Raw genomic sequence first — 27,496 nt, 5'->3', positions numbered from 1 at the left:
CTGGGACTTTTCCATCTTTCAGTGTGGGTGTTTTGAGACCACTGCAATCTCCAAATACAGCTTTTGAGGATCACTAAGACTGATTAGCAGGATTGGGCTCATAGCTCATGTAATAAGATGTTTACCTGAGTATAGTTCCCAGAACCCATAGGTAAAAAGCCAGAGGTGGTGGAAAATTCTTATCAATCCCAGCAGTAGAGAGGCAGAGATAGGTGGACTCCTGGGGCTCAGCCCACTGCCAGTCCTGCCTAGTCTACTTGGCAGGCAGGTTCCAGGTCAGTGAGAGACTCTGTCCCCAAAGTAAGATGGTCATTGTCTGAGGAGGTTGTTGTCTGCTGTATACTAACACGCACGTCCATGTGAGCATGCATGTAACCCTGCCCCCACCTCAGAAAAGTAAAAGACAGACTAGCTACTCTATTCCCAATTTAACAGGTGGTTGTTACTTGGAAAGCAGCAAATGAAACAGGTACGAAGCAGCTTAAAGTGGTAACTAATAATGTCTGATGGTTGAAGGTATTTCTTAATGCACCCAAATGTGTTTTCAGAATTATAACCAAGAGAAGTACACCCTCCAAAGAGAAGTGGAGCTCAAGAGTCGGATGCTAGAAAGCTTGAGCTCGGAGTGTGAAGCTTTGAAACAACAACAGAAAATGCAGCTGGAGCAGTTAGAAATGAGTCTGAGCAGAAGCCACAGGCAGCAAGTCAATGGCCTGAGAGATAAGGTTTGGATCTGGGTTTCAGAGCGAACGCTCCTGTGTTTGCACAGCTGTCTGGAAGATTGGGTAGGCGGGGTGCTTAGATACCAGCTATGCAAAACAGCCACCCTACGTTTTCTGTATCTTAATGTTGTGAGTGGAAACATGGAGAAACAGACTCTTAGAAGAATTTGTATACACACTAGTCTTCTAGTTATGTGCAGTTATTTATTTAATTATTTAAATTTGGTAGCTAAGTATTAGTATTTGAAATAATAGTAATATTAGTAACCAGTATAGCAGCATCCTTATTGCGTATGGTGAGGCTCACCCTGCAAGACCACTCATTAGTAACATGGTGCTGCTTTTCTGCAGTACAAACCGTACAGTTGTGTAAGGTAATGTGCTTTAGAGGTGAAACTTTGTCATGTGTTTATGCAAGAAAGAAATATGGACTATTCAGTCCTCATAAAAACCCTGTGAAGGAGGTAACATCATCTCCATTGTGACAGACAAGGATGTTAATGTGTAGGCAAACTGAGTAAATGGAACAAAATAACTGAAATTGCCAGCAAACATGATCTAATGATGCCTTACTCACTGGCTCCATTATAAACGTAGAGTGGGAGTCTGTTCGTTCTCAAATGCCCCAGTTGCCCAGTCCCTTCCGTTGGCCTCTAAGAAATTCAGCGCTTTGCTTATGCTTTGCATATGGAATTTATATCCTAATTTTTTTCAGATCCTACTCTATGAAAACTTGATAAGATTTTTTTTAATGGCCTGTTTTCTCCGAAGTCTGTTTTTCAATTCTTAGTGTTTTGTATAGTGTCTTTTAATGTTTTTCTCATGTCTGTCTTTGCCTATTATTCATGAAACTAACTACACATTTTCCATTTGAATAATGGTATTGGTGAAATCACACCTAAGGAAACAATGCTTTGTGCAATACAGAACCATCTTGCTGTGCCTCTGACGGGTAGTAATGCTATTTGCTGCTAATCTGATCTGAGACGTGGGTAACTGGACTGATGTGTTCTTATATTTTGGTTGTGAGCCTAGCCTTTAACAGCTGAGCCAGCGCTCCAGCTCAAAATGATGTAGTCTTGTTTCTCATTCCCACATGCAATTAGCAGTAGCCCTAATTACCTAAGCAGATATCGTAGAGGAAGTTTTTGGGGACTAGGTAAAGCACGTTATGAAGATGGCCTTTTTATAGAAGAAAGAGTAAATTTTTAAAAATTATGGTGTTGCCAGTATCCTAAACCATTTGTTTTAGAAATTTTCAAGATGCATTCATTATTTCTTTTCTTATGTCTCACGTTTAACCTGTCACTGAATTCCAAGGAGTCGATATATAAAGTGTCACGGCAGCTCCTATCCCTGAGTCCAGACCATCAGCGCACTGCTGGGGTTTCAGCCAGTTGACCTGCTTACATCATTGTTACTCATACCCATTCTTCTCAAGGACTGGGGATGAGGAGACTCCCTGTTCTTACAGATGCATCATGGTTAGCTCTACCACCTTCAGCTGCTTCTAAGAAAACTAGGTCTACTTGGATGACCAATGTGGGGTATTCCTGCATTTGTTGAAAAGACACAGAGTGGGTGGGGATGTAACCTGGTGAGAAATGCTTAACTTGAAAGCCCAAGAGCCTGCATTCAGTTCCCTGCACCGAGGGCCGGGGAGAGAGAGTTGGCTTTGTTCACATCGCTAAGATCCAGGTGTTTCCACAGAGCAGCATCTGGAAAGTCAGAAAGGAAATAGCCTAAGTTCAAAGGTTGTGAATCTTTCTGTCTCCTTTCTGCATTTAGTTAGAAAAACTGAAAGTGGAGTTAGATGAGGCGAGGCTTAGTGAAAAGCAGCTGAGGCAGAAGCTGGATCACCAGGAGGAACTTCTCTCTCACAAATCAGAAGAACTGCAGCTCCTGTCTGAGCAGCGTGTGTGCAACAGCATGTCGTCAGAGGTGCTGGCTCTTCAGATGGAGCTGACCGAGGTGGAAGGGGTGAAGGTAATTTATGTCTCGGGCCTTTCCTTGGTTTACTCTAGGATATTTCTGTGTGTTCTTGTAATGGTTTTTAAAAACTAGTTTGAGGACTGAAATGGTTTTTGACGTAACCAAAAAGTGCTGTGCAGAGTGTTCAAGTAGATTATTTCATTTATAAAATATTGTTCTGTTTTGTGATTACATAAGGCAGACTTTACACTATGGTAGCTCTGTAGTTCTTTATAGGCTTTTATTCTGATTTGAGTTTGGGTCATAAAAGCCCAATATAAAATATTAGTACAGTGGAAATTAAATTGTATGTCAGTATGGAGTTTTCATTTCAACTGTGGATAATTAAAACTTAAAATTCACAGGAAAAGGGAGCAGTTTTTTGTTAGCTCTCTGCTTTAAAAAAAATCATTAATTAAGAAACATTAAAAAAAAAAAAGAAACATTTTAAACTATAGTTGGCACTCTTTGAGTGTTTTTGTTTTCATGTGGGGCGGGAACCACTAGTCCTGAGTCAGCTGCTGTGTGAGGTTGTTCAGGAGAACGCTGTCTGTGTCCCTGTTGACCAGAATGCCCTCAAAGAAGAGGTGTGCGAGCTGCAGTACAGGCACGAGCAACTGGAATGCTGCAATACTTCCTTACTGCACCAGGTAGACCGGCTTAAAGAGGAAAAAGAGGAGCGGGAGAAGGAAGCGGTGTCTTACTATAATGCCTTGGAGGTATGATGGGTGCCACATGCTTCCTGTTAGTGGCCATTTGCCCTCTGCTGTCTCCATTAGTGAAGCTGTTTTCCTTTTGGTCTAGAAAGCTCGCATAGAAAATCAAGATCTTCAGGTGCAGTTGGCGCACGCACTCCAGCAAGCCCTTGATCCCAACAGTAAAGGAAACTCTCTGTTTGCAGAGGTACTCGCAAGTGTCCTCATTACTGAATGACTCACTCGGCATTGCACTTACTACAAGACCAAGCACATTAATGTTTTCCAGGTGGAGGACCGAAGGGTGGCAATGGAACGCCAGTTCAACCTGATGAAAGTCAAGTATCAGTCACTGAAGAAGCAAAACGCATTCACCAGAGAGCAGATGAACAAAATGAAGGTATAGACTTAGCCTCACCTCTGGTCAGGGCCTTTAACTCTGCTCTGTCATGGCACTGCATCTGCAGATATGTTCAGGAAACTGGTTTCCTTCAGAAAGCGTACTTCCATGAGTGTTTGTAGAATTGCATGATTCTGATTTTATATTTAAAAATCATGTTGGGAAAGCAGCTGCTGGGTGCTTCCGTGGTTACTCACTGGCTCCACCAGGTAGGTGGTGAGTCTTTCTAGTCGAGTTGCAATGAGAAGTGTTTTTTTATTTTTGCTCATAGCATGGAGTCTTCTTGAGCGTAATACTGTTTCCTACTTCATCTAGTCTTCGCTCTGTCACCAGTCCTCACAAGAAGGCCTAGTTTTTATTGGCATCTGTACGGCCCATGTCCCCTTATCACCTGCAGAATCGTACGGTTCTTTTTCTTCATTTCCTCATTCCAGTCATGTGAGAGGTTACGGAGAAGCTTGTAGCACTGAGAAAGCAACAGTCCTATCTGTACCTGTCCTCTGGGTGTGACCCCTCCTGTCCTTTGCCCCCTGCTGCTAAGGCAATAATGGATTGCTAGAAAGGCTCCCTCTTTATTATTATTTTTTTCATATGTGTTTTACCAAAGCAATGAGGAAATTCAGTAATTAAATGTGGGAGTTAGATGAGCTCCTTGAGACGGGATATTAGGGTTCATATGTAAGTGGGAAGGAAGGTGGTAGCCAGAACAAACCTCTTAGAGCTGTCCTGGACTTGGCGTGTAGTAAAACATTGTCTCAGCTTTGTCATTTATTTCTGTGGGTAACTGAACAATTTCCTCACTTAATTAAAGTTTTTAGAAAACCCCCAATAGATCCAGTGTTAATTCAGGCAATGAGTAAGCAGGCAACATTTGGCCAGGCTCGTGTGCCGTCTGAATGTCATGCTGCCAGACCACAGCATATGCTTTAATGTACACTTCACAGACACATGAATAATTATGTTAAAGATTCAGGTAGTCATAAAAGATAGTCAAAATATGTACTCAAAAGTTATCCATAACAAAACTTCTAATGCAGATGTTTTCAGAGTATGAGATGGAAAATAACTATTTGCTTTTCAAGATGAATTCAAATCAGTGGAGCAAAAAGCAGTAATTATGCAATACATATGTTTAGCAGGATCTCAATTTTGATTTTGGGGGTTGTTTTTTTTTTTCCTAGTTACAAATCTCCACATTGCTGAGAATGAGGGGATCTGAAACCGAATTTGAGCAGCAGGAACGGTTGTTTGCCATGTTGGAACAGAAGAATGGTGAAATAAAGCAACTTTTAGGTGAAATTAATAACCTGGAGAAATTTAAGGTATATATAACAGCTTTTTAAAACACAGCCAAATTTTGAGTTAAGTTTCCAAATACTTTTTTAACCTTCTATGTTTTATTATGCAATTAACTTTCAGTTTCAGTACAAATTGACTCAATGTTTATATTTTTTGGACTCACGACAGTCTTACCTCAGTCTTGTATATATGATGTGAAAGTAGTCCCAGCATCATCTGTTACAGTTGGCCTCAATGAGATGCCTGGGTTATCAGATACCACGACTCTATCTGTGCATGATCTTTCAAGATTTTCTGTATATTAAACAGTATACTATACTGTTTAAGTTCAAGAAGTTTTGTAATATAAGTTTTTAGTTTTAGACTTGATTTCCCCTAGGTTTTTTCTTCGCAATGTTCTTGTTATTTTTACATGTTAGCTTTCTCTTGTCTAATACATGCCCCCCACACACACACACATACACATGCACACATGCACACAGAACTACTTGGTCTTTTTATTGGAATTATATTACATTTATAGAGAGCATTGGTATCTTTTCATTAAGCTTCTAGTGAAAGATTCAAGTTTCTGTAAGTAATAGGTTTTGTAATGTTAATAATACCTTAAGCATTCTGTATTGTTGCCATTAGTCTATCATTAAATGTTGTTTTACCTCCATCTCTTAAAAAACTGTTGAAAGAATAAAGGTTTTGTTGAAAGCACAGTGTGTTACTGGCTAGTGGTGTGCCAACATTGGCTGAGCACTACTTTGAAAAGTGCATTTTGAAATTAGGGAGATTGTGGTTTCTGTGGTCTCTAAAATTGTTTATAAAGTCTTAAACAAATGTATGCCCTTTCCCCAGAGAAATAGAATGAATTTTATTAAGTACTGGGGATGGGTAGGAGGTGGATATAACAAATAACAAAGAATTGCCTCGCTATATATTTCCATTTTATGGCTTTCTCTAAAGTTCTGAATTGAGCCCAGCAGTCATTGCTTCTTCCATTCTAAACGCTAGGAGAGGAACCTGCAGGACTGCTGCATTGGCTGTAGTTTCAGAAATAACTGTATCATTTTCAGGCCCCTGTCGCATTGAGCCACTGTCCTTATTTGACAAAAGGACTGCTGACTCTCGCTACTGCAGGAGGCAGGGGAGCTAAGAGGGTGGATGCTAGCTCGGTGGCTGCACACTGAGGAGGCTCTGCTTAGTGGTGGCCGCTGCTGTCGTGCAAACCTGGTCTGCTGCCTACTTTGTGTAATGAGAGTTTTTGTTTCCTTAGAACTTGTATGAAAGTATGGAATCTAAGCCTGGCGCATCGGGCAGCCCTTGTCCTCTAGAGGACAGCACGTATTATGCAGATTTACTTCAGCTAAAGCTTGATAAACTAAAGTAAGTGCTTGGGATTGTGAGTACAGAAATGAAGCGCTTGCTTGCTTACAATGGTATTATTGACTTCTTTTTTGTTTGTTTTTAATTGTCAAAAAGTTTTCAGAAGAAAGTCAGTTAAGATATTTTTGCGCAGCATATGAGTTGTTATAAAATATGCATTTCTTTTATCTTTAGCATTTAGATTGGTAAGTGAAAGGAAGCCTTAAGTTTCTCAATCAAAACCCAAGAATAAATTTCACGTAATCCAAAACATAATGCATGTGTGCATTTGGAAAAAATATTTCCTTTTATTCCTTAAGAATTTGAAAATCTTGTGAGGTTTCATTGTTAAGACTTCCTATAGATGATTGTTATTTCTTTTCTTTATTGCTAAAAACTCACAAAAATGCCTTTTTAACATACAAGATTCACTTCATCATGTTTGCACCATGTATTCTTTTAATATTCTTTAATTATTCATTTCTGTTACTGTAGCAAAGAAAATGAAAGCACAAAAGGCGAACTGTCCATACAGAGAATGAAGGCATTGTTCGAGAGCCAGCGAGCCCTGGAGATGGAGCGGAAGCTGTTTGCAAATGAGAGGCACCTGCAGATTTCAGAAAGTGAAAATATGAAGCTGAGAGCTAAGCTGGACGCGCTGAAGCTGAAGTATGAGCCCGAAGGTGTGTGTCTCACAGGCTCCTGCCTCTCAGCTCCTCAGTAGCGCTGAGAAACCAGGAAGTGTTTTGCAGCTTGTCACCAATGCCATCATAAGCTAACTTGTAGTGACGTGTCTGCAGCAAGTGTAGCTGTCAAATGTGGGGGAAATTAAGGGAACATGGTTACTATCTCTCATGCTTTCGATCATGTTTTCGGGTATCCGACTTCATCATACTGAATAGCAAGAACTTGAGTCTTTTTCCTTTAAGACTGTAGCATCTCATGGTGTCCCAAGGAGTTTTGAAGTTATTTTGAGAAAGGGGCTCTGCATGTAGCCCAGGCTAGCCTCATATTCAAACTCTTCTTTCTTCTGCCTCCTGTGTGGGATCCTAGCTGCATGTCACTGTGACCAGCCCAGAGAGTTTCATTTTGTTGAAGCGACTGCTACTGGGAACTAGACTGGTTAAGTTTGTTTGTAGAAGAACTAAGCAAGGCTAAGGCTCAAGTAATTATTCCTCCCTTCCTCTCCTTCACTCCCTCACTCCATCCTTCTCCCCTCTCGTGAACCTCTGGAGAATTTCAGGACTGATGAAGGACTGTGCATGTTAGCATTCAGGCTCTTTAGCTGCTGTGTGCTGCCATTAGTCCTGTGTCCTTGGGACGCACCACCAGAAAGGCACGTTGGTCAGGGCTCCCTCTGCTGCTTAGTTTCCTTGGGATCTGAAAAGATTATTGATGGGGCCTTGGTTTGTGTGTGTGTGTCTGTGTGTGTGTGTGTGTGTGTGTGTTCACAATCATTTTTTCCTAACATGTCATCTTTATAAGCGATAAAGAAGACTGAATTCTACAGCTGCTGCATAGCATGTTCTGTAAGTCTCTGTTAGCTCCATTTGAAGTCTAGAGTGTTGTTAAGTCCAGACTGTGTGCTGACTTTCTGTCTAGATGATTTCCCATTGCTGTGAGTGGGGTGTTGCCATCCTCAGTTGTTGCATGCCCTGCTGTCTCTCTGATGCAGATATTTAATCATGTTTGTGTGGTGTGTTTGTGTTTATATTTATGCTATAGACTTGGTTTGGGCCCCTTTATCATTATTTACTGTCCTAGGCTCATAGTTTTGATGTGAAGTTTATTTGACTTGACATAAATATCCTACTTTCTTCTGGTGGATTACATTTTTTTTCCATTCATTTTCAGCCTCTGCATATCCTAGTAGATGAAGTGAGTCCCATGTTGGCAGCATCTTCTGTTCTTGTTTTTATAATCCGTTCAGCCACTCTCCATCTTTTAATTAGATAATGTAATCCATCTACATCTAGGGCAATTACTGGTTATTGAGAACCTGGACTACCGCATTGCTGGTTATTTTCTGGTAGGCCTTTTCTCTTGTTCTTCCTCTCCTACTGTCTTCATTTCTGAGTAAGTCTAGTCACAGTGAATTCCTTCAGCTTTCGTTAGGGAAGGGTGTCTGGTTTGACTGGTAGCTTTTTTCCTTCAGCACTTTGCCGTGTGCTGCAGGGGCATTTGGCCCTCACCTCTGCTGCTCTCGGGGCAACCTTGGGGAGTTGGACTCTTGGTTGGGTCTGGTCTGATTGACCTTCCTGTAGTTGTACATTTCTTGGGTTTATACCGTTTTCTGTTATTTCTTTGAATAAACTTTGCGCCTCTTGTCCTGCTCTAGTTCTCTTCTGGCCCCCGTGGTATAGACTTTCCCTTTGGATGGTGTCTCATAAACTGCTCAAGTTTCCTCCCCCTCCTCCTCCCCCTCCTCGTTCTTTGTCTTTCTTCCTTGTTTTCAAACAGCCTCACTGACTCTCCACTCTGTCGATCAGCTCTGCTGTTGACATCTTCTACTTCATTTTCCATTCACTGTTTTCTTTCTCAGGCTTATCGACGAATTAGGCCATATTACTTGCCATCTGTGTTTGCTTGTGACTTCTCTTTTATTGTTTAGGTAGTATGTATGGGGGTGGTTGTTGTTGTTTGTTTATTTGGAGATTGAGCAGGCCCACTTCTTATAATCCACTTCAGCATTTAGAGGTCACCCTGTGACAGCACAGGTTAGCTGTCAATTTTGTGACAGCTCTGTGGCCAGTACAGTATCCACCCTGGATGGGCCTGTGGACCGTCCATAAGAGGGCACCCAGGACATGTGGGAGAGCCAGTCACACACTCTTGTCCAAAGGCCACGTGGACTCTGCCTCCAGCAGTGTGAAACTTAAATGTAGTCTGTCTGGAATGGTTAGCAGGGATAAAGGGCCACTGCCAGGATCTGGATATTAATTTCTGTTGGCCTGTTTTTCTTTATTCTCTTCTAGCTTCGGTTAGAATAGCCCTCTGGTAGTCTCCCTTGTGGGCCAGTGTAGGATGGAAACTCCCACATGGTAAATCAGGATACGGGGAAGCCAAATGTCCCCCTCTTCATGCCTAATTCTCTACATGGCACCATAGTGCCTCAGGGCAAAGGGAATCACAGGCACAGAGAACCTTTCATAGTTCAGGCGGTGCTTTTATGTGAGTTCTAGAGTCTTCACCATCTTGCTTTTGTATTTTGGTTTTCTGAGCTTTATAATGTATTTTTGAGTGGATCGCTATTCACACTCTGGAAAGATAATTGATGGAAGCACAGGTTCTACCATCTTCTTCCACTGTTCATCTTGGATTTATTTATTTATTAATATTTACTTAACTTTGAGACTGGGTCTCACTATGTCATACTGGCTAGCCTGGAACTCACTGTACAAGCCAGGCTTGAATTCACAGAGATCCTACCGCTGATGTCTGCTAAGTGCGGCATTAAAGATTGTGCCATCATACCTGGCCCAGGAGTTCTGTTTTTAAGGAAAAACATTTTGATTGGGGAAATACAGTAAGTCTAATTACTCAGGAAATAGTGTACCCATATAGTTTCTGTAGTTGATATACTTCAAACAATGGACTTTATTGTGTGTAGATTGAAATATAAAAGGTCAGTGTTAAGAAATCTGTGAATGCTGTGGTTCTGACCCAAAAGCTTGGGATAGCATATTTTAGTTTAAGGAGTCTTAACCTTTGCCTCTTTGTGGTAATCTCTGGGAACTGTGTGACTCTCACCACTAGGGGGCGATTGTTGACAGTAGAAGATTTTTATAGTTTTTAAAAGGCTTCCTTCTCTATCCTTTTTCTCTCTGATTCCAATGGGCTCCTCTGAATAAGAATTACCCATTATGAGTTGCAGAGGTCTGCAAAACCAGAAAAGACACAGGGTGGTGGGGGTCGGGGTGATTCAGAGGAGCAGTGCAAGAAAGCATGCTATTTTGAAAGCAATGTTGAGCAAGGAACCCCTTTCCTTGCTGTAGTATCTCAGACCTCTAATATTTTTATTTTGAAAATGAAAAGATGCATTGATGTGGCAGTGGGAGAGAGACATTAGAGCGAGTCACTGAGGCTGTAGGACCCACATAGGGGATCAGTAGGCCATGAGGGTAGAGGCTCTGCCAAAGCTGCTGTGAGGCAGCATGGGGTAGGGACTTAGAGAGACATCCATCATAGAAGTAGCCAGATTTTGAATATATTTTATAGATGAGTCTCATAGGCATACATAACCAATATTTAGAGTTCCATATGTCCTTTTCATTTCATCCTTACAAGACAGCACTGAGTGAAGCAGGCATTCTTAAAGACACTGACGTACAGAGAAGTTACTACCTGGCTGTGGGGTGAGACTCCTGGATTCAGCCACTGCTACTTCACCACCCAGAGATTTAGGAGAAACTCCTGCTTTTCCCAGTACATCCCGAGCATCCTAGAGCTTTATATCTTACAGAATTTACAAGGCAAAAGTTATGGATGGTCTTACAAGATAGAGTTGGTGGCTTGTGGAGCCAGAGCTGGAGTCCTTTGCTGGACCACAGAAACAAAAACAGCGAAGAGTGCCTATCAAAAAGATGGGATAAAAGACAGTGCAAGATGGTAGATGTAAAGCTGACCAGGAGAACACAGGGGCCTAGCAGGAGAGTTGAGAAATGGGAGATACACTGTGAGTGTGTGGGGTGCTTAAAATGCAATGTATTCTTACATCAAAATTTAAAAGTACTGAAGAAAGGTACAATAATTTAAAAAATATATTTTAACAAACAAAAATGTACCTTAAGAGTACCAAAAAAGAAAATGAATTTATATGTAGCTCACTCAGTTTCCTTGGGTTGTGTCTTTGTTTTTACTTTACTAATGATATATTTTAACAATCGGTTCCGTTCAGAGAAAATTGAAGTACCTGTACTCAAAAAGAGGCGTGAGGTGCTGCCGTTGAATATCACCACCCCAGAAGAAACAACTGCTACCAGTGCTATGGGAGAAGAAGTTTCTAGACTCCCACTTCAGAGGGAGGAGATGGAGTCCTGTCTTAATAACTTAAAAGACAATACTGTGCAGTGGGAAGAGCCAGCTGCTTCTTCAAGCATTCATCCAGCCAGACTCTCTCCTCACAAGAGCCTGCTTCAGGATCCGCAGCCGAAGGAGGAGAAGAAGTGTGTAAAGCTTGTGGATGGTCCAGCCAACACGGAGGCCTTGCATGAACAAAGTGGGAACATGCCCAGTTCTCCTAGGTCAGTGTGTCTTTGTGCCTGGCTGCAGTGGGCTTCTCCATCTTTCCTTTCTTGCTGTCTGAACTCTGCCATGCTGCTCTCTGTGTTCTTCCTAGCATCGTGTGCACTGTAACAGTTGGACCAACCTCCCTTCAGTTCTTTTCAGAGGGTCGGGAAGACCAAGGTAATAGCAGCAGGAAACAGCTGTGAACAGCATGTGATGCTAGGCAGTTGCACATCCCAAGTGCATGAAACAAACCCAACCCAGCCCAGCGTTCCAGAGTGTTTCACTGGGTGGAATAAATGTACTATTGTTTTTCTCTCAAGAGTAGCCATGAAAGAAAATCCAACCTTCTCAAAGGGCTTTTTAGTAGTCTTAAGACATTTAGACTTAAATTTTGGGGTAAGAGCAGGTAAAAGTTTTTATGGTTTTTGATATTTATACTAAGCCTTCAGAAATAGGCTATGATGCCTACTTGACATTTTTAAATATCAAAGCTAATTTAGCTTTATTTTTATTCCAAAAACTTCAAAGCTTCCAGTTTCTGTGTAATTGAGTTGTAACCGAAAGAGAAAGCATCAGGCGATATTTGAAGGCATCAGCGTTTTAAGGGCTCTGTCCTTTAAGAAAGTAAAACTAAGGTAAATAGGTAAAAGAGTGAGTGGAGTGCAGGAAGTGATGGAAGGTTCGGAATCTATACAGCAGGATCAGTAGGAGAGTAGCCAAGCGTGGAGCTGACCCCAGTATCCAGCAGCATGGGCATGGTGAAGGACATGTGGTGTATCTCAGTGGAACTCTTCAGCCGTGAGGCCACAAAGCTGAGTGATTTGGAGAAAGATGAATGCAAGTGGAGATGCACATGCTAAACTAATTGAGCAAAACTCAGACAATAATGCGTTAGCTGCTCCTTTATGGCACCCACATGTTCTATGTACATAGAATCATAGATGTGCATGTGACGAAAAAATAGAAGGAAGATCAGAAAGGACAGGCTTGGGAGGGTAGAGTGGAACACATGTACCCATACATTATGCAAAAAGTTTTAAAAAGTGAATAAGGCAAATAAGATGGGTGGTGTCTGCATACAGTGCAGTGATAAATGTATTTAACATAGTACCATTAGACATTTAAAAACTGAGCTTACTGAGTTTACTGCTTGCCTGATGGAAACTGAGTTTGAAGGGTGTTTTGTTTGCTTGCTTGCTTTTCTATTTTCTTGTCTGAGACATCCCTCTGCTTGGGTAGCCTGAGGTTCTGTGTTATTTTCTTGTGCTTTTTATATGTAGTGTCAACCTTGAAATACTGCATTAGCACTTTGAACTTTGTAGTCTGTGTTCTTATGATGGGTAGGTATCTCCTTTTACTTAATACTTTAGCTTAAGCATTGCTTGACCTTTTCTCAATCAGATTTAAAGATACTTATTAAACTGATATAAAAATTCTTTTTAGAGTCACTCACTCACTATCATAATGGAGTCTAAAGTTTTTGTCATGTGTACATAGAGCAATATTTCTCCATTTGGAGGCCACTCTATTAGGCATTTGTTTCTTTTTCTTGACCATACTTGAATTCAGAATATATACTTCAATGCTTGTAGGTTGACGGCAGAATCAAGACTTTCAACAGAAGTGAAGGAAACGAAAGAAACTACAATCAAATTGGGCAAAGGAGCTTGTAAGAAATCACACACTATCATGTATGTGTCCTCGAAATCAACCCCAGAGATGCAGTGTCCACAGCAGTAGTGAGGACCTGCTCAGACTCAGTGCTAAGACCTGGCAGGTATGCTCCTGCCTCTGTGTCCTAGAATAGAGATGTGGCTATGGTTCTGACCCAGAAGTGCCTTAAACGATGACTCCTCTCAGAACTGTGAATCACAGTGAACAGATATGCTTATATATGATTTAGATTTTCATGGTTCAAATATACCAAATGAATTTGAATTTTAAAATAAAGTTGCAATAATTTCTCCCATTTGTGTTTTCTTAATTCTACATAAACAATAGAATATTAATGAATGAGAATGAAGAGAAAAATGAGCTTCAGGGATTCTTATTTCCTGATAGTTTAATGGTTGTTTGGTTGGTTGTTTGGGAGTTTTGTTTTGTTTTTTCGTTTTTTGTTTTTGTTTTTCAAGACTGGGTTTCTCTGTGTAACCCTGGCTGTCCTGAAATTCACTCTGTAGACCAAGCTGGCCTTGAACCCAGATCTGCTAGCCTTTGCCTCCTGAGTGCTGGGATTAAAGGCGTGTACCACCACCCCAGCTCTGATAACATAATTGTGTGTATTATTTCTTAGGTAACTTTACTTACATATAATTACATGTTCACATACATATAGCAGAAAGGTATTTGATTTTAAATTTATTAAGTAGTTTTTGTCTATAACTTAATTTCATGGATACCTTTTTATATATAGGTGAATTAGGCCTCTTCAGAACACTAGCAGGCATTTATGGAAAAGAGGAGATTTGATTTCAGGGATTATCTCACAGATTGTAAATCTAATACACAGAGGGGATTGGCAAGCTTGTGGAGAGATAACAGCAGAGTTCTGGTTTTTATCTTTGTGTTGTGATTGGCATCCCATTTTATTTAATATTTTAATTTAGCCCTTTCTGGGCCTTTTTGTCAGCCTTCAAGATATTTATCATACATTTAAATTTTTAAGCCTTATCAGAAATCACATCCGTGCTTTCTACATGTCCTCCAGATCAATCCTAGGAACCCACTGTCCACAAAGATTACTCAACAGATTGAGAGATCCACCCATGTTAGAGAAAGCAACCTGTTTTGCCTTTCATCCCCAAAACACAGGAACAATGCTTCACCACATACTTGGGCACCATTGCCTAGGCATAAAATTAAAGGCTATGGGAGTCTATCTCAATAAATCATTAAAACATGTTAGGTAACAATTGCCTCTGGCATCCAAGTAGATCAAATAGTAAACTTGCTTGTTTTAATTTGTAAACAGCATTCTTTAGGAAATTAGAATATGCACAGTTAATATCTCTCAAAAACAAAGTAGCTGAAGGCACGAGGGAGCAAATAACAATCTCAATCTGCGGATAGTCCTTGTTTAAATGTGTGTTGGAGAAATGTACATTCGTTTCTTCCAACCCTATCTGAGCTGGTTTCTATTGCTATGAGTAAACACTACGACCAAAAGCTGCTTGGGGAGGAAAGGGCTGACTTCAGCTTCCAGTCCCACACTGTTGTCCGCCACTGCAGTCGGGGCAGGAGCCTGGAGGCAGGAGCTGATGCAGAAGCCATGGAGGGTCATGGCCTACCTGTTCCTCATGGTTTCCTCAGCCTGCTTTCTTACAGCACCCAGAGGTGGCACCAGTTCTTGTTGAAACTTCTTCAGAAACAAAACAGAAGCCCTTGGAGCTCACCGTTAAGGAGATGAGAAGAGGCAGTTGTGGTGGTGCCAGAATTTATTATGATTAATTTTATGTAAATCCCATGAGCCAGGCACTCTGCGTGCTACCACATTCAACTGGACATATCTGTCAAGTAGGTGCAGTAGCTATCGCCATGTAGAAGAGAAGTTCACCAAGACTGTAAAAGCTTGCTTGTCTAAGGCCTTAGGTGTTAACAGTGGAAGAGGTTAGTCAGCCTACAGTAGAGTGGCATGCAGGAGGAGCGAGCTGCCAAGGTGAGGAGGAAAATGCCCAGAGTGTGAGTGTGCAACATATTTGGGGTTGTTTCCTGTGAGTATATGATGAATTTTGATCATTTTCACTTCCCTATCAAGCTCTGCCTGCCTCCCCATGAAACCCAACAGTTGCGTCTGCCACTTTCAGGTCCTTTAGAGTGTATGACCCACTGAATTCATTCAGACTTGCACATATGATTATGGGTGGGGGTTACTCATTGGAGCATGAGCAACCCATGCCTACACCACTGAAGAGAGTGACACCTTACTCCCAGCAGCAACCAACACAGTGAGGGGCAGAGGGGGGCCCATGAGACCTTTCTTCATGATGAGACATCAACAGGCCTGATGCAGTGCAGGTCTCGTGCATGCTGTGCGTTCCTGTATGCAGCTGCCATGTCTGTTCCGCAGCACTCCTCCCCATCCTCCAGCTATTCCATTCTTTCTGCCCCCTCTTGGGAAAGTTTCCCAGAGCCTTAGGATGGCTTATACTAATGCCCTCTTGGGAGCTGAGCCTTCAATGGTACCTACTCTGCAATTTAACCAGTCTACGTTAGCCACTGCCTATTGCAAATAGAAGCTTCTCTGGTGAAAGTTGACACCAGTCCTTGTCTGAATATAAAGATATGTACTTAGAGGGCAGCTGGATGAAAGCTTGCAAATGAGCAGAGATAGGGTCTGTGATTTCCCCATCCGTGAGCTCTTGACCAGGTTTGTAGGACTGGGCTGAAGCGCCCTCCACTTAAGTCCTATCAGAAAGTGGCTGCTTATGCCCGTACTAGCCACGCCACTATTGTACCAGTGGGCACATCTTGCCTGGCCAGTCACTGTAACTTGCAGGGCTCACAGCTAGGCATGCCCTTTGATGGCTTTCCCTCCTCAGCAGCCTGCACAGCACCTTCCGGGCATGTTAATGCTAGCCAGCAGGAAGAACCTGTCCACCTGGGTTCCAGCTTGATTTCTTGTGTCTTGAAACCACACTGTGTGCTTTCTTCAGAAGTAGGCTCTTACTGTCCAGTTCTGTTAGCCAAGAGCAATGGCGTTATTTGAACTGTGTGTGAGGTCTCTCTGACCAAAGAATCATAAGGAGGGATCACACTTGGCACCGAGGTTTTCTCTTAGCCCCATGACTCCTTTCATGAAGCACTATCTAGCCACATGTTAAACTTATTATAAATATATTTATGTTTTTATATTACAGTATGATTATAAATGAGTAGATTTCCATTAGGCTTTTTTATGTGTCCTTGGTTTGGGCTAATCTTTCCTCATACCGTGTTCTCTTCCCTATCTCCAGAGCACTCCCATCCTTGCTTAAAGATTTTCACTCCTAGTGTTCAACAGCCTAGGAACACACAGTCCTAGTGCTTTCTACCCAGTTTCAGCCACCCATCCTCAGCAGTAAAGACAATTTAAAAGCCAAATTAATAATGAAAAGGAGAATTTAGTTAATGTGCCCACATTGAGAAGAGGACAAGCTCTGGGGATCCCCTCTGGTGCCCCAGCCTGCGGGGTTCGACTAAAACTCAGGAGGAAGGTCACCTGTTGAGTATGCAAGACACGAAGAAGGAGAGCAAGTCTGATTGATCAAACTCTCAAACTTTATTAGTCAGACAGCAGCTTTTATAATTCAGAAGGCAGGGGAGCATATTGCTATAGCAACCCAGCTGCAGGCTTTTCTCAAAACACAGGGAATTCCAGGCAGGGTCATAATGTCCTGCCACACAGGGTATCTTGCTCTGTCTTCATCTAGCTTTAGTCTAACTGCTGACTCACAACAGGGTCGCTCCATCCCTATCTGTCCTTAGTCTAACTGCTGACTCACAATAGGGTCAGCTAGTTTCTGGTTAAAGGCAAGCTCTGGAAAAAACAGAGACTTAAAGGTGCAGGCTCTGACAAGATGGCTAAACATTGGCCATATGGCCTACTGTCCCCAACACTCAGGTGGTTTGAATGAGAATGGTACCCATAGGCACATAGATTTGAATACTTGGTCACCAGGAGTGGCACTGTTTGGAAGGATTAGGAGGTGTGAGGAGGTGTGGCCGTGTTGGAGAAAGTGTGTCACTGGGGATGGGCTCTGAGGTTCCAAAAGCCCCACAGTGGCTCTTCTCATCCTGCTGCCCGAGAATCTGGATGTAGAATTCTCAGCTGCTTCTCAGGTGCCATGTCTGCCTGCATGCTGCCGTGCTTCCTGCCGTGAGGCCAGTGGGCTAGACTTCTGAGCCTGTAAGCCAGCCGCAGTTAAACACTTTCTTTCTATCAGAGTTGCCGTGACCATTGTATCTCTTCACCGCAATAGAACACTAAGACACCCTGCAAGTCTGTCTTTGGGGGGGTCCTGAAGTGAGGTTAAAGTGTAATAGAGGGAAGCCGGGCGTGGCGGCACACACGTTTAATCCCAGCACTCAAAAAGAGGAGGCAGGTGGATCCCTGCGAGTTTGAGGCTAGCCTGGTCTACCAAGTGAGTCCAGGACAGCCAGGGCTACACAGGGAAACCCTGTCTTCAAAACAAAGCAAAAAACCAAAGAACAAAACAAAAAGGTTTAATAGAGGGCTAGTGAAGAGATATGCATATCTAAGCCATGGTGGTCAAGCTGTGGTCTCACCCACCACTGACCCATCATTGTCTGGGCTTCAGTCTTATCCTGTAAGGTGGTCTGACAAGTTGTTTAAACTGTAGAATCTCTTTCTCGGACATAGATTTTCCCTCTGGCTGGGGATACCCCCCCCCCCTTCACTCAGCATGAGATTCCTAGGGAATCTCCCATTGTGGGAGAAAATGGGAGTCCACTGTTTCAATACTCTGATGGTTATATTGAGAGACAAGTATCTCGTTAGAATACTTATGTTTCTGTCAGGCTGCTTGTAGTACCCCCAGCCCTGCATTCCTGCCACTAAGCCTCCTTCCTTAATGTCTCTACCCCACCTCCCCCAGCCTCCTTTCTAGCTTCCTAGACTCTGTACGCTTTCTAAATTAAACACACTTAAGAAATCAAAGCTATAGTCTGTTCACAGAGGCCAACATTCATTCAATGTAGTATTGTCCAACTTCATACATTGTCCTGCAGACTTCACACTTCGGATTTTCTTTGCAGCTGACTAAAACTCTCCTGACTATGTACCACAATTTCCTTATCTGTCCATCTACTGCTCAGTTAGGCTGATTCCATGCCCTAGTGGTTGTGACCAGAGCAGTGTGAACAGGGTTGTGCAAGTATCTGTAGTGGGATATAGAGTCCTTTGGGTACATATCAAGGAATGGTAAATGGTAGTTCTATTTTTAGCTTTTTGAGAAACAGCCACACTGATTTCTACAGTGGTTGCACCGGTTTGCCCTCAACAGTGAATGGGATCCCCTTTTCCCACGACCTCACTAGAATCCCTTGGCATGTGTTCTCTTCGTAGTTACACTCTGGAGTGCTAGGGCATCTCAAAGTAGTTTTAGTTTACATTTCCCTGGTAGCTATGGGTTTAAACACTTGTTAAACTATTTCTTGGCCATTTGTATTTCTCATGGGTACTCCCTGTGAAGTTGCTTTCCACTCCCCCACTGCAGATGCATGGCAGCACACAGGCAGACATGGTGCTGAAGAAGTAACTGAGGGCTCTACATCCAGATCCTCAGGCAGTGGGACGAGAAGGGCTACTGGGTGTAGGCTCAATTTCCTTAACAATTATGCTTTATCATGAGCTTATTAAACGAGCTACCTCCCTTACAGCCCGACTAGCCCAAATAAGAAGGAAAGGAGATTAAGGAAAACAAGAGTGAACCCTGGGTATCAGTTCCTAGGAGTGATTCTCCTGGCGCAGTCCGCAGGGTTTCAGCAGACCAGCAATCCCACCGAAGTTGCTGCTGGAACCTGGAGCAACTAAAACCAGAAGCCTCAGCCGGAGCCCAAAGCCTTGAAGCCTTCCTTCCTTCCTTCCCTGGAGCAGTTCTCTTTTGGAGTGTTTGGAAGTGGAGTGATGATCAGCCAAAACCCAAGTCCCCAGAAGAAGCCCAGCCTCCTGTTTTGGGCTCATAGATATATCATCTCAGTCTGTTCAAGGATGTTTTCAGCTGGCAACAACGAAGCTCCCCCATGAAGTGGTTCAACTTTTAAGTGGCAAAACATGCCACTTTCTCACATCTAAGTGGTAAGCATCCTGCTCTCTTCCCCATCCCACACTTGGGATCAAAACAAAAACAGGTTTGTCTCCTCTTCAACTGGTCCTGGCTTGGACTTTTGGAACCTCAAGGCCCATCCCCAATGAACAGGGCCACACCTCCTAATCCTTTCCAACAGTGACACTCCTGGTGACCAAGTGTTCAAGTCTGGGAGCCTATGGGGGCCATTCTCATTCAAGCCAACACAGAGGGATCCCCAGACCTTTTTGTCCTCTTCCCAACGTGGCCACATTAAGTATTCTCTGTTAAGATTTTTATTGAATTGTTTTCTTGATGTTTAGGGTTTTGTGTTTTGTTTTGTTTTGTTTTGTTTGAATTCTTTGTATTTTGGATATTAATCCCCCATTGAAGGCATAGCTAGCAAAGATTTTCTTCTGTTCCATAATTAACTTAATTAACTCTCTAGAGTTAACTAAGTATCATTTGCTATACAGAAGCTTTTAGCTATGTGAGTCCCTTTTGCCAGTTTCTGGACTTATTGCCCAAACAATGAGGATCCTCTTGGGAAAGTCCTTACTTTGCCTTAGTATTGAAATGCCCTCCTCCTTTCCTCCCTCCCTCCCTCCTTCTCTCCCTCCCTCCTTCCTTCCCTCTCTCCTTTCCTCTCCCCTCCATCTCCTCCAACAGTTTCAGAGTTTTAGGGTTTATATTTAGGTCCTCCTAGTCTATCTGGGTTGGTTTTTGTATAGAGTTAGAGATAAGGATCTAGTCTTTTTCTCCTATGTACAGATAGCTGATTTTCCCAGCATCATTTTTTGAAGAAGCTGTCTTAGTATCCATTTGAAAAAAAAAAAAAAAAAAAAAAAACAGCTTTGTCAGTTATTAGGCAGCTGTAGTTGCACAGACTCCCATCTGGGTCCTGGTTCTCCTTCACTATTCTGCACGTCGGTTTTTGGGTTGGTGCCGTGGTGTTTTTATTTCTATGTCCCTGTAGAGTAACTAGAAATGGAGTGTGGTTTTACCTCCACCAGTATTCTTATTATTTAAGATTGCTTCAGCTATCCAGGGTCCTTTGTGCTTCCACGTGCATTTCAGGATTTTTACTGAATTCTATGTTCACATCCTGAGTTGACTCTCTTGCTCCATTCAGCCACTTGTTTTCTTCTGGAATTCGCTTAGGCGCTTCTGCACGTCACCTGTGAACTCCATGAACATAGTTATGATCATTCTTTTCATTTCTTTTTCTAAAGTTTCATCTACATTGCTCTCATTGGGAGTTATTTTGGAATTGGTAATTTTTGGAGGAGTCTTAGTTTCTTATGTTTCTTGCATTTTTGTTTGGGGGTTTGCTCATCTTTGGGTTAGATTGTTCAGTAGGCCTTTTCTGTTTTCAGGTTTCCTTGCTTCTTTGCAGTGTCCAGGAGAGATGAGCTTGTAGCCACATTGAGGTGGTGGCTTCCTCTGTTGGACTGCTGTTCAGGGTACCAGGCCCCATCCCCAGTCTGGCCTTGAGGGTAATACTATCTGCAACAATAGCCACTTTCCATTAGGAAGCCTGTTAGGAAAATGGAGTAGCAGTTGTTTTCAAATCAATCACTCCTTAAACATCCATTGTTTTAAGGAATAATGGGACCCTGTGCACTGATATATTAGTTATTGTGGAGAGAAAAACAATGCAGAAAGAAGCCACAGGCAGACTAGAGATGAGTGTTAAGTGGGTAGAGAGGAAGAGGGGGCATACACAGAAGGGTAAATGGAAGAGGGAAAAAATGAGGTGATGGTGGCAGAGATGTGGGAGTTTCAAATAAAGATGTGGGAATTGAAAAAAAGAAGAGTAGAGATCTGCATTCGGATAACTGAACAGTCTCAACTCTCAGGAGGTTGAGCCACAAAGACCAGTAAACTAGGACAGCCTTTGCTTTGAGGGGGTACCAGAACAAGGAAAGGGTATGAGAAAAGGAAAGAGTATGGGGGAGGGGTGTTACTAGGCATCAGCAATATGTGTGTATGGTAGGGTGGGGGACAGGCTGGCCTATTGCACTGACTTGGATTATATAAGCAAGGGACGTGCAAGGGGGAGACAAGAGCTACATGTAAATGAGTGTATTGAAGCCATTGGCCAGCCCGAGGGTTGTGTTTCCTCTTCTGTTGGAGATCCTCTGTGTCATCTCCCCTCTGACTGACTATGTTCTCTTGATTTTTTTTTCACCCATCAGTTTGTTCCCTTGGAGATTCCCAGAGCCACAGCTGTGTGAAATTCACTCCTGGTGAGACCTGGCTCTGCTCTGGGAGCTGAGATAGGTCCTCAGCCTGCTGCCACTGTTACTGCTGCTGCTGCCGCTGCCACTGCTACTGCTACTGGGTCCCCTACCGCCACTGCTGCTGTCAGTGCACTTAGTTCACTAAGCTGGACTAAAGGAATGATGTATAAGGCTTGTGAATAGCAATCAGGGGAGTTAAAAATAGATAGAGACCCAGGGACAATGTTGTGGAGCTCGGGTTTGGGAAATTCATTTTCCAAAGGAAAACTTACACATTTAAACAAATTAAACAACAGGACTGACAAGAGAACCTTGCTCTTCTAGCTTCTGCCCCGGCACCGTTAGAGACAGATACCTCCAGGTAGATGGCAGAAAGCAACTGAATGTTTGCTATGAGCAGTGTGGTGGAGCCACAGGTCAGGGGAGCCTAAAATCCTAATGGAAAGTAGGTTCAGAAGAAAGTCAGAATAAAGACAAAACAGCGAGTAGCTTGGCTGTATGATAGTCCATGTTGGAAATGTAGTCATGGTGAAAATTTAAAGAGGGATTTGGAGCCAGTGTGCTGTTTAAGAAAAGCCTGAATAACTGAGAACGCTGAGAGCAGGAAAGGTTCCCCCCCCCCCATCCGCCCAGGAAGAGCACACCCATTTGTTGTCCAGTGCCAGATGGAAGCCCTGAAAACACACATACAAGTAACACTCCATGAACCAAACATGTCATATTTAGGAATATTTATGTATCTATAAATCTACATCTATGCATTTATATATCTATGTATCTGCATGCAGTAACAATTAATGAAAAAAGAAGCCATGAATTTGAAGGAGAGAGGGGAGGGGTACATGGGAAGGTTGGAGGGAGGAAATAAAAGGGATAAATGTTATAGTATTTATAATTAAATAACAATTTCAAAGATAGATAGATAGGTAGGTAGGTAGATGATAGAGAGAGAGAGAGATAGACAGAGATAGATAGATCGATAGATAGGTAAAAAGAAAGCCTTGTTGTCAGTTGTTATAAATAACATGCAGGAATCTTAATGCTGTTGCAAACAGAAAACAAGAGGAATTACTTCAGTTTTGATAATACTTCTTATTCACATACCCAAAAGTAAGTCTACCAAACATTTACTCATTCATTTGAAATGAAATCTGCTGTGTAGCCCAGGCTTGCTTCAAACTCAAAATCCTTCTGCCTCTATCTCCCACCTACTGAGATCGATGTAAACCCCACACTTAGCCTCAAACTTATTTTTCTGAAGAAAGCATGAAACAAACTAAAACCCCAGTCTAGGAAACAAGCTCTCTCTCTCTGTTAGTACTGAAAAAGTGAACTCTGAGCTGACCCCAGAACAGCGAAACTTAAAATTGAGGATTAAAAAAAACAGTAGGAGGCTGAGGAATGCCTCTGTGGTTAACAGCAAACCTGCAAACCTGAAGACCGAGCTAGATGCCCCACACTCCTGTAAAAGCTGGGCACGGGCACGCACATACCTGTAACCACAGCATGGTGGCAGGAAGGGACAGGAGGGCCACTCTGGTTTGCTGGCCAGCAGTTTAGCCAAGACCAGTGAGTTGCATGCTCAGCTAGAGACCCTCTTTCTTTTTTTTGTTTTTTTGTTTTGTTTTTCTTTTTTTGATTTTTATTTTGTTGTTGTTGTTGGTTGGTTGTTTTGTTTTTGTTTTGTTTTGTTTCAAGGCAGGGTTTCTCTGCATAGCCTTGGCTGTCCTGGACTGGCTTTGTAGACCAGGCTGGCCTCGAACTCACAGCCATCTGCCTGCCTCTGCCTCCCAGATTGCTGGGATTACAGGTGTGCGCCACCGCAGCCAGCTGAGAGATCCTCTTTCAGTGCAATAAAATGAAGAATGACAGAAGAGAATATCCAGTGAACTCTGGTGCCTACACACATACACACACACATACACACCACACACACACATACACACACACCACACACAAACACACACACCACACACACCACACACACACACACACACCACACACCACACACACACACCACACATACACCACACACACACCACACACACACACACACCACACACACACACACACCACACACACACACACCACACACACACCACACACACACACCACACACAAACACACACACCACACACACACACACCACACACACACTCACCACACACACACACACACCACACCACACACACCACACACACACACACACCACACACACCACACACACCCCACACACACCACACACACACACCACACACACACCACACACTCACACACACACTATACACACACCACACACACCCCACACACCCCACACACCCCCCCCACACACACACCACACACATACCACACACACCACACACACACACACACACACACACACACCACACACACACACACACCACACACACACACACACACACACACACACACACACACACACCATACACACACACACACACACACCACATACACCACACACACCACACATACACACACACACACCACACACACCACACACACCATACACACACACACCACACACACACACACACCCCACACACACACCACACACACACCACACACACACCACACACAAACACACACACCACACACACACACACCACACACACACTCACCACACACACACACACACCACACCACACACACCACACACACACACACACGGGCGTGCACCCCCCCCAATACCACACATACACATACAACACACACATGAAGGAGAAAGTGGTTGTTTGGGTCAAATGTTACAGCCCTGATTTATTCGGTTTGCAATGGGCCACTAGTAGAAACCTAGAACACAGATGGCAAATAAATTACGTTTTCTCTTCTAAGTGAAATGTGCATGGGAGGAGCTATTGTGTCTTGGTGTGTGTTATAGGATGTTGGGGGATGGTCTGATGTATTTTGATGCTAATTACTGCTTGCTGTCTCTGTGGCCCACCTTTTGCTTAATAAAAAGCCATCCCACCTGGGCAGGGCAACGGAGATAGGTGGGGCTAGGAGAGAGGGGAATTCTGGGAAGAAGAGAGACCACCATGAAGAGGAAGGAGAAAGACCCGAGGAGGAGAGGAAGGCCACCGTGGGTTAGATGGAGGAGAAGCACATGGCCAGCATGGATGAAAGATTCGGCCCAGATGAAGAACATTAGCAAGTATTTGGGATTATGGGTGGGAGGTAGCTTGATAGAAGTTATTAGAAACAGATGACATGGGATTGAGGTGGGTATCCCCTACCTGCCCCACTATGGGAAGTAGTTTAGAGGATTAATGTCTGCCCTGCCCCAGGTTAACTAAGGCTATTTTAAAAAATATAACAAGTGTCTGTGTCTCGACTGATCGCTAGCCAGACCTACTGATAATACAGATAATTTAAAAACAATAATACATCTTAAGCGTGACATGACTTAACCTAACGGTGTAGGATAAGCATCTTAGACTATCTAAACTGCAATCTAACTTCCATAGAAAACAATGTTAGACCTGAGTAACTTTCACTGGGTAGAGTGGTTAGATATTACTTTTTAAATATCTTATTATTTGTGGTTGTTTGAGATTTTATTTTTTGTTTTATGTATATGAGTATTATCCCTGCACATATGTCTGTGCAGTATTAGTGGAGGCCTGAAGAGGGGGTCAGATCCCGTTGGAACTGGGATTACAGATGGTTGTAAGCTGGGACCTGAAGCTGAAGCTGGGTCCTCTGGGAGAGCAGACGGTGTTACTAACCATTGAACTATCTCTCTACACCTCAAAATCTTAATTTGGCATAATGGTAAAAATATAGGCCCAAAGTTAAATCTACTAAACAGTATATTTAAGAAGGACTTGGCTCTTCTCCTGCTTGCTCCTGTCTCTAACAGGGATCCATGTTTGATTTGACCCGATGACTCCTCCCTCTTCTTTCCCTCCTAAAAGCTATAGGTACATATTCACCCTCTTTCTTAGATAAAGGTACGGTTCCAGCGGCGTCTGAGAAAAATGCTAGGTAGAGTCACAGACCCAAAGGTCCATTCATCCTGCACAAGTATCCAGGTCGCTGGCAAGGACTTGTAGAAAACAGAATCTGCCTTACTGAACCTCGGGAAAGTGATGGAGGGCTCACTACAGCAGGCGAAGCAGGAAGAAGCCAGTCCGATGAATGCTGGCTCTTAAAGTCAGGTGCCACGAGTCACCCTCTAGCTGCTATATGTAGAAATAAAACAATAGACACCAACCACTGAATCAGGAAGAAATCACTGGAGAAGTACTTTAAAGAATAATTTTGAAACACTTTAAGATGAATGAAGGCGGAAACAATGAAACTAAGAAATACAGTGTATCCGAAGTGCTCTGGGGGGAAATCAACAGCAATAAACACCTGCATTTAAAAAGACAGATCGTGTGCTGGAGAGAAATCTCAGCGGTTTAGAGCATGTTAGGACCAGGGTTCAATTCCCAGCACCCACAGAGGAACTCATGACCATCTGTAATTCTAGTTCCAGGGGATCTGACACCCTTTTCTGGCCTCTGCAGGTAGCCTGCAGGCAGGCACATGGTGCACAGACAAACATGCGGGTGAAATGCTCATATATATAAAAGGTCTCACATCAGTAACATGGCTTCACACACACACACACACACACACACACACACACACACACACACACACACAGGATGGGGAAGGGAGGGAGAGAGGGAGGGAGGGGAAGAGGAAGCTTGCTTGCTGTTCTTCAGAGTCACCAGCTCTATTCAGAAGGTTCCCTCTGAAGGTCCCACTGCCTAATGCCATCGCATTGGAGCTTAGGACTTCAACAAATGAATGGGGGGGGGGGGGGCACTCAGTCCATAGTTCTGCTCAAGTGATCTTCAGAGTCACAGTAGTATTTAGCAGCACCCCCAATAGCCTTGGGGACAGAGGGCCAAGACAAAAGAGAACCCTGGATGTCAAAACTTAAAGTCTCCCGCCACTGTCAACAAAAACTATTTATTAAAGACTGCACTCTGATGCACTGACAGAGGCGGGCACCCTCTAACAGGGAGACTGGTAAACAGTGCCATAGATTCTCATGACATAGGCAGAGATAACTAAAGCCACTGTTATGTGAAGGAAAGAGACACAAGCCTGTTGTAGCTGGCCACCTCCTTTCTGCCCTGACCATCTACAAAGCCACACAGAAGAGAGTGAGGCTACCCACACAGCAACACTCTAAACTAGGGGGAAGGTGGCCACGGGACACGAGAAGCTCCATGTTGAGTATCCTTAACTAGAAAGCCTGAAACCTCAAGTAAATATCCCAAAATTTAAAACTTTTTAATATTGACAATACAACAAGTGGGAAAGTCTAGGCAGCAAAACCCAAGCATACTAAACTATTATATAGTGTTGCCCTGAAATTGTGTGTGTATGAAACATGGATGTATTTTCTGTTTAGATTTATGATCCATCTAAATGCTGTCAAGTCAGCATTTGGGAATATGGAGAATTAGGAGGATTGTCACAATTGCTGGGCTAGTCTGAGGCATAGTAAGACCTTATTTTTAAAAAAGCAAGCCAAATCTCATCTTGTCTATGTTAATTTATAAACATGAAAAAAAAATCAGTAACATTTCTCATTCCCAGTGTTGTTAGAAAGAGATAATCTGTGGTAGATGTTTACGCTTCATCTTCAGAATCTAAAGTCTGAGGATCAAATAGGTTTCAAGGGCAAAAGGAACAGTTTGGCAGACATTTTCTCCAAAACAGCACACAGAGGAAGGTACTACCGACATGCAAAAAAAAAAGATTTTAAAAAAAAATCTTC

The 27,496-nt window shown here is 42.9% G+C and overlaps 1 protein-coding gene across 1 annotated transcript; it reads left to right on the top strand.

Annotated features, from left to right (window-relative positions):
* The first annotated feature begins 519 nt into the window (after positions 1–519).
* Spdl1 (spindle apparatus coiled-coil protein 1) lies at positions 520–13,485 on the top strand. The gene is made up of 10 exons (XM_051168024.1): positions 520–725; positions 2,511–2,708; positions 3,263–3,412; positions 3,498–3,596; positions 3,678–3,788; positions 4,970–5,110; positions 6,352–6,461; positions 6,936–7,123; positions 11,338–11,683; positions 13,262–13,485. Exons 1-10 carry the CDS (start codon positions 537–539, stop codon positions 13,407–13,409), a joined length of 1,680 nt encoding a protein of 559 aa, XP_051023981.1. The 5' UTR covers positions 520–536; the 3' UTR covers positions 13,410–13,485.
* Positions 13,486–27,496: the final 14,011 nt, after the last annotated feature.

Source organism: Acomys russatus, chromosome 25, assembly GCF_903995435.1.
Source record: "Acomys russatus chromosome 25, mAcoRus1.1, whole genome shotgun sequence".
NCBI lineage: Eukaryota > Metazoa > Chordata > Mammalia > Rodentia > Muridae > Acomys > Acomys russatus.
This window is presented reverse-complemented; position numbering and strand designations above follow the sequence as displayed.